This window comes from Poecilia formosa, unplaced genomic scaffold (assembly GCF_000485575.1).
Source record: "Poecilia formosa unplaced genomic scaffold, Poecilia_formosa-5.1.2 Scaffold222, whole genome shotgun sequence".
NCBI classification, from domain to species: Eukaryota; Metazoa; Chordata; class Actinopteri; order Cyprinodontiformes; family Poeciliidae; genus Poecilia; species Poecilia formosa.
Window position 1 is genome coordinate 470,254 of NW_006800161.1, and position 14,929 is coordinate 485,182.

The 14,929-nt window shown below is 37.9% G+C and overlaps 1 protein-coding gene across 1 annotated transcript; it reads right to left on the minus strand.

Moving 5' to 3' along the window:
• Positions 1–1,085: 1,085 nt before the first annotated feature.
• On the minus strand, positions 1,086–10,678 carry tomm70a (translocase of outer mitochondrial membrane 70 homolog A (S. cerevisiae)). Its single transcript, XM_007568450.1, has 12 exons — positions 10,351–10,678; positions 7,798–7,971; positions 7,500–7,626; positions 7,305–7,414; positions 6,626–6,774; positions 5,203–5,410; positions 4,951–5,085; positions 4,135–4,242; positions 3,874–3,990; positions 2,955–3,052; positions 2,754–2,876; positions 1,086–2,668 (listed from the first exon to the last, which is right to left on the minus strand). Exons 1-12 carry the CDS (start codon positions 10,582–10,584, stop codon positions 2,515–2,517), a joined length of 1,737 nt encoding a protein of 578 aa, XP_007568512.1. The 5' UTR covers positions 10,585–10,678; the 3' UTR covers positions 1,086–2,514.
• Between the last annotated feature and the right edge of the window lie 4,251 nt (positions 10,679–14,929).

The following is a 14,929-nucleotide window of genomic DNA, read 5'->3' on the forward strand; positions in this document are numbered from 1 at the left end:
ATTTGAGGGTTGTTCAAGATACGGCTCGTGGCCCATTTGTGGCCGTCGGGCTGATTTTGTGAGGCCTAGGCTGCAATTCTAAAACGGCAAATAAATTCAGAAATTCAACGGTAATACTGCAAATCAAAGGTATTGTAAGACGCCCCCGTCCCGCCACAGATACAGATGGAAACTTTTTTTGTTGATGGCACAATTTTTTTTACTGACATTGAAATGTTAAAATGGAACATATGAGGAACAACATCACATATTCATTCTTTAATCATGCCGTTTGCTGTCTCTTTTAAATAGGACCACCAATATTTGGCAACAAAAAAAATATTTTGGACACCACTGACTTGGAGATATGTAAACTTCCATAATATGAGACATGTTTATACTATTGAAGATAAATCTTCAGTTTTGAACTAAAAAAAAAAAAAGCTAAAAAAAAGACAAACTTTTGCTGTTTAGAAAGTAACACAAGCACCTGAGAAGTTAGACCAACTAATTACTAAGCAAATATCAGTTTATGTATTAGTTTTTTACATTTGTCCGTGTATCTGCTTAGGTTAACTCTGCAGTCTGCCGCTTCCTCACCTGATAACTGGTTGCAGTGTTCTGAGTGCCAAAGTTTAAACACACAATGAATACAAATAAAACTATTTTTATTTGCTGTGTAAAAGAAACTTCCAGGTTTCTTGACTTCTGTTTAAGAAGTCAATATCCGTCTCGTGTTGTGGACGTTTACATATCTCCAAGTCAGTGGTGTCCCAAATATTCTTTTGGGACACCACCACCACTAGATATGCTAGTCTGACCACTGAAACCACTTTTAGATTTGGGCAACAAGACAGTGCAAGGGACAAAACAATGTTACCAAGTCAAAATAGGAATAGGTGACCAATATAAAAAATAAAAAAAAACGAAACAAAAAAAAACCACTGTGCTAACATGACACCAAACTCAATTTGCATCTTAATTCCAAGTAACAAAAAAAATCTTAATTTGTCCCAAAACAAACTTTGAATTATGCTAGAAAAGTTTCAAAGAACTACAAAAACAACAGAGGTCAGTGTAAACAAAGAAACCTTTTAGAGGTAAACTTCATTCCAAGAATTATGACTTTATTAGGACTCATTCCACTTTGGTCACCATGAACATTGTTGAAGTTTTTCTATCAAACAGCCATAACTTAGGTTACATCAAAAAAAAAAAAAAGGTTAAATCTTGTTTTTGACACTGGGGAGTCACCACACACACAGCAGCGGTTCTGATTCTTTAGTATAATCAATGTGTTAAAACTCTGCCGTTCTGCTTTGAGAGGCGTTCAGAAGTAGAAGAGGTCCCAGTCGGCTCGGTAAAAACTGAGAACGCTCTGCATGTCAGATTCAACAGTTGACTACTATAATAAAAAAAATGTCATGCTGGGAAGCAGTCTCTTAGATCCAGACGCCGTCTGGACTCCAGGTAGGCAGCCTAAATGGGACCCATAAGGTCAGCGTTGTGACAATACTTTTAGAAAATGAGAGGGCAGGAAAAGTAGCAAAGCAATGTCTTACGAACTTGGAAAAACTGTTGGAATTAATCAGAAATGGACAAATAACCATAATAAAAAAGATTAATCTCTGTTCAGTAATGAGCTAGAAAAAGAAAAACACATTCCAGATGATATCTCCGGAGACTAGAGGCAATTTAAAAATAAAATAAAAAAAAAAACACAAACACACAGATGGCTAAGTTTGTCTGATCAGAGGGGTTTTGCCCAAACCACGTAGATTTTAAGCTTTTTTTTCTAGTGTTCAAGACAGCTTGAGCATTGCATTGACATTCATAAAGTGAGCATGCTGCACAAAGATTATATATTTAAAAATAAGAATAAACAGGCAAACCTATTATTAAAAAAAGACTAAATAGACTTCTTTTAGGCCCAGTACCAATGGGATCGATTCCAGCATTGCAAATACAGACATTTCACAACTGACTATAATTATCTCGCATTCAGAACTGAAGGTCTATGTTGCAAAACGGAAGCAGCTGAGAAAAACCCTTCGGATCAGGATGAATTGCCAAGTGAACAGTCCTTTAGAACCTCATAGAACTCACAGTATTTTCTGCAGACGTAAATGTTACAAAAGCCATAAAGTCAGTAATTGGTTCAACAAAACAGCACATTTCTGTGTATTACTTAGAACAGCTGTACATGGACATTTGTGTGCGTTTTTTCCCACCTCGACACTGACTAATGAAAATATTTCACTATTACATTGGGCTGAGTTAGGTGTCGGCAACGGACTGCGCTGGTCAAATCACGCTCCCGACACCGAGACTAGCGGAGACAGAAATAGAAATCCTCTTTTCCTATCCCGACAAACCCTTTTAAATGTGAAAAAACGCACAAACTCAGGGTTCCTTCTTTTCATTATAACAGCCAGTATTTTTTTTTTCTCTCTCTTCCCACAAATCAGGTTTTATTTGAAACGGTAAAACAGTTGGGTTCTGCAGCAAAGACTTGACGACGAATTGGCAGAGACGTTACAGCGTGGGGGGTTTGAGGCCGTACTTCCGAGCCACTTCAGTCTGAGCGTACGCCGCGTCGCATAACGAGTACAAATGGGACATCTCCATCTCTGACTTGGCCAGGTTAATGGCTTTGTTGAACATCTCTATCGCCTTGTCCAGGTTGCCCCTGAAAAGATAAACGCTCCAGTTATTGCAAACGTTTAAAGTACAATTCTACTTTTTTGTTTTTTGTTTGTTTGTTTTAAACTTACCTTTGAACTTCTATGGTTCCCATAGTTTCATAGGCAAAGTCGCATTTGTTGTCGATCTCAATTGCCTTGCTAATGAGCTCCAGACCCAAGTCGAGGTCTTGTTTCCACTGGAGCTGCAGCAAACTGTACATACATTTGACAATTACTAAAAGAATCTCAAAAATCTATTACCAATATGCCAAATAATGAAAACATGCCCACCCTTTGTGAACATATGTTGTAGCATTGTCTGGCTCCAGTTCGATACACTTGTCGTACATTTGATCAGCTTTTCCAAACTGCTGCTGGTCAGTTAAAGCCTGAAAAGAACAAAGTCATTAAGTCTGTCACTATTTAGGCTTTCCCTCAGTGTATTATAAGCCTGGCGGGCCACCAGGCTTTACTTGTGCCCCCACCAGGCTAAGCATCGCATATTAATCTAAGTCTTTTTAAAATATTTGCATTTTTAAAGACTTTATAATTGGTGTTCAGGTGTTAATCTTCAATCTTTCAATAACACATAATTATCAAGTGACATTTTCAAATTTCTTGTCAACTTGAAGCATTTAACTCAAAAACACAACGGGCTGCTGGATGACTGACTGACCTAATGCCCAACCACCAGGCTTAGCAAGTTTTCTAGGGGAGACATTGCAATTAGTCAATTAATCGCATGATAAATTAAAATGAACTTGATAATTTCCACTCTGATGACTCATAGTTTTGAAAGGAAAATTGTTTTACACAGACATTATAATCTATTTTATGGGTTTGGTTGTGTTTATTTTTTTCCTTTTTCTTTATTGTTTTTGGTTGTTGCGTTTTATTTTGGATATTTAAAATATCTTCCACTTCCAGTATAAATGGCTCAAAGACAGCTATTGGTCTTTGACAGACCAATAACCAAACCTGCATTATTATGCCATTATCAATATTATAGTTTATCGCAATAATTACTGGGATAATTTTTCATCCAGAAAAGTTTATTATTGTGACAAGTCTAGACATGGTCAAGTTGCAGGAAAACCTTTTTAATCATAGCATTTTTTCAAAATAGGATTTAATTTGATCAGTTTCACTAGATTATGATTGCTAGACTACTTTTCTTAAGTTAGCTCCCAAAAGAATAAAACAATCCTACCTGAGCATAAAGAGCGTAGCCCTCAGCACATTTTGGAAACCTTCGGATCACATCCTCAAAGCCGTCCATGGCTGTCTGTACCTGCGATGGGTTGTTTCCAGTATAAGCCTGTCTGTACTGAGGAACACAAAAATTCACAAACAGCATTAAAATACAGTAGAAACAACAACAAAAAAAAGAAAATCCAAAATATATGTTTAAATAAGTAAAAACGGCATCGGGTTAAAGATGCTCCTGGGTTCATTTTCGGCGATTACTCACAAGGGCGAAGCACTTTTGAGCCTGAGCCAGAGCAGAATCGGGCCTGAGGCGGATGCACTCGTCAAAGTCTCCCACTGCTTCGTCCACCTGGTCCAGCAGGATCTTCAGCTGAGAGGAAAGACGCAGGTCTTGTTAGCAAAATGTCGAAGAAACTACAAAATCACATCCTCACATTTCATGATAACAGCACATTAAACACCTTTTGTAGATTGAAGGCAAAGCAGTAGAAAGTGAAGCTGATTTGATTTAGTTTTGCAGAGCTTATATCATGCACTTCCTTCTACAGTAACTCAGAGGATCCTTATTGCTTGAAATAGCCCTTTTTTTCACCCATCACCCATTAAAGGGAAGAAAAAAAGGATTAATTAAGTACTTTTTTTTTTTTTACATATATATATTTCCTAACTGACTTCTGAAGGCAAATGGTTCTATAAACCTCACAAATGTGCTCACGTTGCGTTGGTCTACCAAAATCCAAATTAATTTTTTTCAGGTTTGGAGTTGACAAAAATTGAAAGGAGGTTCAGGGAGTATAAAGACTGTTTTTATTGGTGCGTATATCCAACCTCAAAGTCTTAAACTATTAATTCAAAGGGAAAGTAATTAATAACACTTTTTGAGAACTGTACTCTAAATTGGCAACATGTCATAAAAATATAAAAATAAACTAATATATTTGGAGTTCTATTAAGAGTAATGTTATCAAACTCTAATCAGTGATGTGATCTTATGTTTTACTCAACAGACCACTGTTTACATGATAAACTAAACAGTAAATTGGAGGGGTGGGGAGATGACGACTCGACTCCTTCCTACCTGACCCCTGTGGTGATACACGTCTGGGTTGCGGGAGTCGATATCGGCGGCCATGTTGAAGTCTTGTGTAGACTGCAGAGGCTGCTGCTGCTGCATGTACATGCTTCCACGCTTTATCAAAGCGTTCGCTCGTAGCTGCAGGAGCGATGAACGGCAGGTTCCAACATTTAGCTTCATCAACATGCACACTGAGTATTTGAGTATTTGTTGCTGCTAAACGTTTCTGACTGAAAGATATTTGTCAGTGTGTACCTTCACATTAGCCTCCTGCATGTTGATGACCTGGTCCAAGTCAGGCTGGGCGGCCGTAGCGTTTCCGATCAGCAGGTAGAAGGTGGCCCTCAGCAGCAGGGCCTCTGCTGTGTAGCGGCCCCCCGACTCGATCTCCTTGGTGCATTCGCTGATGATTTTGTCATAGTTCTCCTCGTCCATGTACTGCTTGGCCTTCAAGTAGCCAGAGCTGGACAACAATGGATGACAAACAAAATCTAAATAAAGCTGCAGTTTAATTAACATGTTGCCATCCAATCAACTCATTTGCATACTGGAGCCCTTTGGATCTTTCAGAATGGCTCTTAAAAACTTTATAGAACCAACTAGTGCTTTTAAAAGGTAGATATAAAAAAAAAATGCAGCTTTTAATTTTATCGGTGAATAATTTCAGTGAATTTTCACAACAAAATGACACTAAAAGGAAAAAAAGTATTTTTTACATTTTATTTATTTTTGGTCATTAGATTGAAAACAACATGATTTTTCACAAATATCAGCATCCCATGGAAGAAAATAAATCCATTCTCTATTTTATGTTTTTCTTTATTTTGAAGCCTGAAGATATAAATAAAATAGTGTATCTTTCAAAAATATTTTTTATAAATATTTGTCAACAACTCAAAGTTGTCTTTTTTTAAAAAGGCCTTGTAACACTTATGGCTCTATTTTTTTATTTATTTATCTGGAATGGGGATGAAAATGGCTTTTTTTGTGGTGAAGGTTCCAGAAAACTTGAAGGGCCTTCTACATTTAAATTTTAAACAAAGTCATGAAAAATAACCATATCTTCTACTTTAACAAATATATTTTACTTACTTGACACCTAAGAAAATTAACTTTAAGATAGCCAAATAGGTGCTTTTTTTTGAGTTGAGTTCTGTTTTATTTTAACCAAGGTTCGCTAAACTTCAATTCCTACAGTAAGCTTTGCAACTATTTTTATCTGAATGTTAAAACACTATTTTCAAGCCAAACCTGGTTAAAAAGATACTTGCATAAAATAACAAGAGCCTTGTATTTTAATAACTTAACGTAACAGTGAGCCACGTTTAAAGCAGGACTGTTTGTGCAGGTTTACATTAAAGGCTTAAAGTGTGCAGATGCATTTCTCTTTGATTTCCATTATGAGGTCTGTAGTTTTGTCAATTTGTACTCAAAGTTCTCAAGAAAAGCAGCAGATTATGGAACAAAGAAATCCTACCAGAATGGTTTAGTAAAGCAATGAGAGAAGCCCTGTTTGGTCTCAGTTTAATTCCTTTTTTCATTAAGACGACTCAAGCTTTTTAAATCCTGTCAATCAATTATTTCTTTGGAACATTTCAGCAAGATCTTTTGTAACAACATCCTCTGAGGTTAGTAAAAAAACAACCCAAAAAACAGAGACTTTATAAATCAAACTGACCTCTCAGAGATTTCGGCCGCTTCCCCCTCCTTATCTTTATCTTCGTCTTTCTTCTCACCCTTCTGCTGCGGCTGGGAGATGATGTCATCAGTGAACGAGCTAAAATAGGACTTAATGAACTGAGGGGAAGGCATCATCGGCTCACGATTCTGCAGAGAGAAAAATAAAATACAATAAGATACCCGAGTCAACCTGTTTATTTTTGTTTCTGCAGATTCAGCCTCATGTTTTTAAAGACAGATCTCACTCTCTAGTATTTAAACAGAAATTCTGGTATTCTGGTATTTAAACAGAAATAATTTAGGTTATTCTAACTTATGTAAAACAAAGTTCAGTTTTGCTTCAGACCATGAGAGAAAAAATAAATTTTTTTATTAGGCGTATGAAATAATCTGGTTTCAATTGGAAATAACATTTTCCAAATTTAGGCTTTTAAATCAAGCATTAGCTTGTACTTTAATGCAAAACTGTGCAGTCTAAATATCAAGCACTTTCCAAACCTTGAAAATACTTAATTTAAATTCAAGCACCTTCAAGGACCTCAGCTGGAGACCCCTGCAGCACACCAGTAAAGAATTCAGATGTCTATTATTTTAAAATGTTGTGACTGGGACATGCCTTAAATAAATACATTTTAAAAAAACACAACTTTCATAGATGACTCAAACTAAACCAATACCTTGTATTTTTCTTTGGCCTTTTCTTTCCCCAGCTGTTTGAGCACCTTGTCGGCGAGCAACATGCTCTGCTGGTTCTGGAAGGCCTCGAGAATACACACAGCTGTGACGTCTGAGAGGGAAAGAGTCAGCAAGAGTCAAACATTTACAGAAAACGGTTGAAGGACATCTAATCTAAGACACAACAACAAGCTCACCTTCTAGGCACTCCCTCTTGTTGTCCAGTCTCTCCAGAGCTTTGGCCCTCCTGAACAGAGCCTTGATGTATCGCGGGTTCAGCTCCACGGCCTGGGAGCAATCCTGGACCACTTCTGTCCACTTCAGCTGAAACGACAGGGTAACCTCGTTTAACGCGTCCAAACTCCAGTAAGCAGAGTCAAACGTGATGGAGAGGGTCGTGAACATAACAGATCACAACCCCTGGGGTCTGTAGAAGACCATTCTCCACCATGTTGTTTTGGGTTAAAGCAAAATGGCCGCCATCAAGATGCCAACCTGCTGTTCGTATGCCGCTGCTCTGTTCTGGTAGAACGTGGACAAATCCGACTTGTGCTCTTTGGGGCAGAGAGCAATGGCCTCAGTGTAGCACTGGATCGCCTTGTCGTACTTGCCAGCCTTAAAATATTTGTTGCCCTTATTCTTTGCTGCTTGGGCTCGGTCCAGAGGGCTCTAAAGGAAAAGATGGGCAAAGTAAACGAGAGTTAAACGAGAGGAAAAAAAACTAAACAAAAACATGAGGAGTCTGATTTGAAAAGTAAGTGATGCATGAATTGTTACATATTGAACTTTTTTTTCCAGGGCAATTTAAAACAAAATACTTTGGCACATAAAGAATGGTGTTTATTTATTAATGAGAGAGTCATCTCTGCTGAAAACAACTAAATATTTAATAGTAATGTGTCATTTTCCAAGTATTAGAGAGAGCTATACTCAGAAAGGCTACGATGGGCTTCAAACTTTATTTTGTAGCATTTTACAAAAGTGATTAACAAATTATTTGAAAAAGAAGTATCAGATGCTTTTTGGTCAAAAATCTATGACTGCACACAGTCAGTCTCACAAAAGCTTCTAGTGTAATAAAATTCAGCCATTGCCAAACCGGCCACTTCATAAAAACGATTCAATTTATTAGGGAAAGTGTGCCGCCAAAAGGCCCACAAGGATTGCATTATCCCACATCCTAAAACCTAAACGGAGCTTTTGTTGACGTTCCCATGGGAACAAAATAGTTCAAGCTGAAAAAGCATCAATCCAAACTTCACTGCCAGTTCTTGGGTTTTTAACATTAACTAAATCCTTGATAATACATGACGCCTGATGCTGAACTATTTTTCAGTTATAAAGACTAGGGATGCAAGTTATCGATAAATGAGTTAATCTAAAGTAGATTGATCTCATCGATCAACTAACGATCAACTGATAAGTGGCCATTTTCTCAAAAACCTGAGTTTCCCCTTGTATGAAAAGGGTCGACCGTCTTTCCGTAGCACAAAGGCTACATTTTACTTCTGAAGACATTTTCTCTTGTTATCCTACATAAATAAATGGAAAGTAGTTCTCAGCCTATTTAACTTTTTAAAAGCATGTCAAATTTACTGGACTACAGCTACATTATCCAGCTGTCTCCTTACACTACAGGAAAGCCAACATAGTGAATCAGTTCACATGAATAATGTTGGCAGTCTGGGTCTGTCGAGATTTTATTCTGTCCATAGTGTGAAAACTTCAAATGAGCTGACCTGTTTCAAACCTTTCTAATAAGAGCCTCTGTCTTGGTTTCGTCTCACTCTGTGAATTTCGGTTAAACGTTTAACTGGTAAAAGACAATGGAGGGACCTTTCATCCCCAAGCTGAACTAGTAGTTTTCAGTTGAACACAGTCTTCATTCGACCTAGAAGTGCCTCCGAAAGTGGGGACAATCATCTCAAAAAGGTTTTAACAACTATGAAAAGATGGACTCTATTGCAGTTTTTCAAATGGAAATATTATTGTTTAGAAAAACGGGCATTATAAATCAAAGATCTCTTAAAGTAGCAGGAACTGAAAGTCAATTGATTAATTCTTTGGGATTTTTTGCTTTCCATCATCTTTATTTCTACTCTAAAAATGTCCAAGTCTGTATTTACTTGTTGTTTGAATGTAAGCATGAGCTACAGTCTGTTCTGTGGAATAAAAAGTGAAAGTAATGAAACTGTTTGAATGATGTGTGCATTGTGTGGTTGGACTGCAGACTATTTTATACTCAAAAAGTCAAGCAAAACAGAAGGCAGGCAATATGTGAGCAACACGAAGAAACACGTTACAGACAACCATGCTGCAAAAACAGTTCACATTTCAATAAAACTGACTATAATTGTGATAAACAGGACGAATCTGCACACAATCTGAATAGAAAATATACATTTCCTCACACCCTTATACAACACGTGGGATCACACACACGCCTACTGGGACAGGTGTCCCTCTACATTAAAAGGTTGTCTGGGTTTCACTGTAGAGTTACTGAATGAGAAAATGAGACTGTCCAGCTAGCTCACTCCGTCCTGTATGACATGATAGGCTCCGCTTTTAACTCCATGAATGCGAAGCTACTCTTGACAGCCGTTCCCGCCCACCTTGACTTTCTGACCCCGGCGTTAGCCAGCTAGCATGGAACTCGTGCAACATTAAACAGCTAAGATTAAACATGGGATATGTTTTTGTTACTTTCCATTATGTGGGTTTAATATATAGGAGGCAATAAAGAACATTTCATCACCAATGGATGCTTTAGATGTAACTGGTTTAATACGTCAGTCACAGTAGTTAACCTAGCTGCACAGACAAGGTTAGCTTGGCAGACAGCTAGTTAGCGCAGGTTAATCCACCGCACCGAGCCACTAGCTGTCGGCCTTGCCTTCCTGCTGTCACTGACAGGGGCTCTGTCGTCAGGTGTCCTTGACCGGACTTGAACACAATGACGACTGGTTGAGCCAGCAGCAGTATTAACTGTGTCAAAGTGAGGACAGTCGCCCAGAGACGACAAGATTCCTCTCTGGGCTACAGTACCATGTTCTCCTCCTCACGGTTGCTTCGAGTAGCGCCGTCTTGTCCCTGAACGGGGCTGGCGCTGCCTTCAGGAGTCTTCCGCTCCCCGGTCCCTTTCGGTTCCTTGGTTTTGTTTCGGTTCCAAAAGTAAACCGCTCCGACTCCGAGCACAATGGGAGCTCCGACAAGTAGCGCCAGCTGCCAGCGGGGTAACCCGCTCCCAGACTGGGGCTCGACTGGCTTTGAAGCGGCCATGTTTCACACTGTACTTAGCAATGTTTAGCCAGCCGCTACCACCAGCACACAGCGTGAGGAAACCACTGAGAGCTTCTCTTTGGTTGATGGCACCGCAGCAGGTCGGAAAATGTAATGCTGCCCCCAGCAGGCAAGACGGTGCTACTGATTCTTTAAAAGAGACAATTTTAAGTCTGTTTTAAAGACAGACGTGATTTCAGGCTGACGTAATGTTGTTTTTATGTGATCTTCTGTCCACGAGAAAAGGTGAACAAGAGCTTTATTCTTCCTTATTTTGGCAAAGCAATCAATCAGTGAGAGTAAACGGGATGTATGCAGAACTTGGATTTCAGTGTCTTTTCAAGGGGCACATTGACACGATGGGAGGGAGCTGGAATCAACCTGCCGATTGCAGGACGACTACTTTACCCACTGATCCATACTACGGCAAGAATGGGATCATAATTTTGATGATAAATGTCAAGTATAGTGCAGGAATTAGATGAAACTCTCATTGCTCAACTGGCAATCCAACTGAACAAAATACTTTAAAAATAGGCTATGAAAAGGGTTATGTTCATGCTAAAAACAACTGAGCAATTTAAAATACTTCAATTGGTTGTCAAGTAATTTGGTTTGCTCCTCTTTGCACCATTTCTTTAATTCAGCCATCCTGAATAAGTTGAAATAAGGAAAACTCCACCTTTTGTATTTTCTAACTGGGAACTCGCAAAATCTGCCAAAAATTGCCTTTAGCCTTTGTTAAGAAGTTGTGATATTAAACTGTGTTTACACAATTTCTATTCTTTTTATGGCCAGATATTTAAAGTTAGGTCATTGAAATTAAACTGAAACTTTGTGTAACTTAAGTCAATTGAATTGCTGTACTCTTCCTCGTAGTCTTGATTATGTGAAGCGGCCGGGTTTACTTCAGGGACAGCGGTCCAGTGGAAACGTCTTCATCACCTTTTAGCAACCTGTAATACCTCCTTTGGTAATTTCTGAACGAGTTTACTTTATTTCATATTTTTATTCAATTTTAATTAAATTGAAAACATCAAGTTGTCAAGTGTGAGAAAAAATATTCTACTACGAAAAACTGTCTTTTACAGGCTAGGTTTGGTATTGTTTTAGTGTGTGTACAGCTTCGGTTTCACTGAAGCCACTAGATGGCGGTGTTGCTGTCTTTTAATCAGTCCAGTTCTGGATTGTTCAGAGGAAGTAGCGGAGTAGGGCGACGTTGAAAATGAGCATTTAGCAATTTTAAATACTAACTGTACACAATCTAAACTAACCCTTACATAAAGATAAAAACAGTCATGTACATTTTTTACTTTTCAGTTCTTATTCAAAATTGGAGCTGCACTTAAAAAAAAAGAACCAATTTTATTTTATTTTTTTTTGTTTTAATGTTTGTAATTTATCATAAGCTGTTATTTCTGCTACCCCTGCCTCTCGTTTCTGAGTTTAGACACCCTGTGTCAGGACACGACAGGAGCCTAAAAACTCAATATGTGCCCACGGCCGTCTGTTCTCAAACAGAGAGCAGCTCTGATCTATTTTCATTGTCAGCTGAGTTTGTTATGGTTCTTCACATCATGACCCAGCTAAAGAACTCAGTCATCTGGTTACATGTGTAAAGTGTGGAGCACAATAAAACTTTGTTGTTGCGTAAAGGTAAAAGGGGGGGGGGGAAATCATAAAGAATATGTGATATCAGATATCTGATATTACATATTCTGATACTTGATATCTGATATTATCACTATTTTTTCTCTCTCTCTATGATGTGTTCACTTTTCTCTGTGCTCCCAGCGTTTGTTTATTATTAGTTATTAGCTTTATGTTATGTTATGTTTATTATTAGTTTATTATAAAATGGATGGATGGATTCTATTTACTCAATCAGGTGGCATCTGGTGTACAGATTTTATTTATTTTTATTTTATTTTGGTATTCAAGTAAAGAGAAGTTTATGCAAATGGAAACTACATTTCAAATAAATGTAGAAGCCATGTTTTATTGCATTTAATATATCATAAATTCCCAATGAAACTGCAGCAACATGACATAATGCAAAAAATAAAAAATAATAAAATCAGCTTTTTAGGGTAAGAACCCTTTTATAATTGTTTGCATATTGTGTTCATGACGCCTATGATTTCTGTTAATTTTATAGATTTGTCTTTAAGGGTATGCAGAGTCAGACAGCTTCTGGTTCCAACTAGCAATGATGTACATTTTTTAAATGAATTTCTCAGTTTAGCATTCATAAAATCTATTAACAAATAAACATCTTCTTCCTCGTTTTGTCTTTAAATTGATTTGAATTGACTTCTGCATCTAATTTGCCAAACATTTAACAAGCCTATATAGTCATTAAAATGTGATTTGAATGCTGGATAATCTCATAGTAATCTTCTGGGGTTTTAGCGTCTAGTTTGCATGTAGGAGAGCCCTTTGACTTTCGGTTTGACGTTAACTCACTCCCATCTTAGACATAACAGCAGATGACTGTAATCTTTGTGCTTTGTGGAAGTTTTTAAGACATCTGGCATGTCTTGTAGGCCTGCCTGCCCAGACTAGTCCTCCTCCCTACGATTCATGTTACTAAATGGAGACAATGTATGAAAAACAATCCACTCTTATGGGCGTGAGAGTCTAGATTTGTGTGTTTGAGGTGTCCGTTCAGAGGCACTTTGACCGGAGTACATTTTCAAACCTCAATATTTTAGGTTTGAAAATATCGAACTCAAAAGATCAGCTCATATTGGAGTAACATAATAGGATTATGTTACTCCCATCGTACAGTAAAAGAAATTCCACCTCTTCGTATTGATCTACTATCAGTTTCAACCTGGAATAACGAGGCCTTCACTGGAAGTAGGAAGTCAAATTGCTTCTCTGTTAACATCTAATTCTCATCAGTCACATGTAAACTTAAAAATGAAAACAATTAAAAAGTTTTAGCACAGCACTGGTGTGCTGTCAGTTGTTCTTTTCAAGATTAAGCTAGTCATAAATCAACACTAATTTAGATATTAGTCCATGTAAACTTGTAAAATCTTTTTTTTTTTTTTTATTCCTTTATTTAACCAGGTAAACCCCATTGAGATCTAGATCTCATTTTCAAGGGGGACCTGGGCAGAAGTCTGCAGTACATAGCAACCTGGTTACAAAACAAAATTGATTAATACATATACAAAATCTTAAGAGATACTCAGTGAAATGACAGGAAAACTGCAACTTTATCCACCCAGTCAAAAAGGATAAATGCAATAGATAAACTACTAGTCCCCAGCCTCACATTAAAAAGCATGAACTTTAGTTTTAGGGCTGCATCATTTAATCATCTGGGTTAAACACACGTCTGGGGTGTGCTTAAATGTTTTTTCTCTCCAGTTTGTTGATTGCTGCTTTGAGTTTTCCCTTCAGGATTTTTTGCCCTTCTTTAAGCTTTTCTGTGTAATTTTTGGATAAATGGACTACAAAGACATATCCCACAGACAAGAGGGGAGGATATATGTCATTGGATGTTATTAAATCAACTGGAAATGCTCTGTAGAAAAGATACAAACTTACGCTTTGGTCAAAGCCATAGATGTTTCATCTAGACATTAGAAGTTTCTGTGAGCTTGATGATGCTGAAGCTGTATCTGTTAAGCAGGGATGGAGTTATTTAATTTCTTCCTGTTGAAAAACAAGTCTACTGTGTGTGTGTGTGTGTGTGTGTGTGTGTGTGTGTGTGTGTGTGTGTGCATGTGTGTGTGTGTGTGTGTGTGTGTGTGTGTGTCTAATAACTTTACTTTTTGTTGTGACTACAGTATGTAACTTGTACAAAAAATATGTTATTTTTATTTTTACATATTTGTTAAATTTATCAGCATGGTGTGACAGTATATTATAAAACAGATAATCTATGGGAAAAAAATTGAGCTCCTCTGCTTTCCCCACTATGGTCCTCCTCCCAGAGAAACAACCAATCAGAACCAGGAGGAGGGCATTAGCACTGTCAATCATGCTTGTGTAGGCGCTGCTCATATCCTCCCCCTTTCTCTCTGTTATGCTACAGCTGGTTCACCACAACAAAGCCTACCATGAATTCTAAACGACACTGCGCGTCCGCCCGAATGGCGAAAACTGATCCCCCGTTTCCCATTCACCTTCCGCAGGATGGCCATGTTGGTAGTCACAGACCCTAGGCAGCACTTTTCAACATGGTGTGGCATTTTCAATTATAACCTCCAGACACATGGGAACCTCGGGTCTAACCCCAGTTAGCATGGCCACAAATGACAGAAGGTAGACATCTATCTATCTATCTATCTATCTATCTATCTATCTATCTATCTATCTATCTATCTAT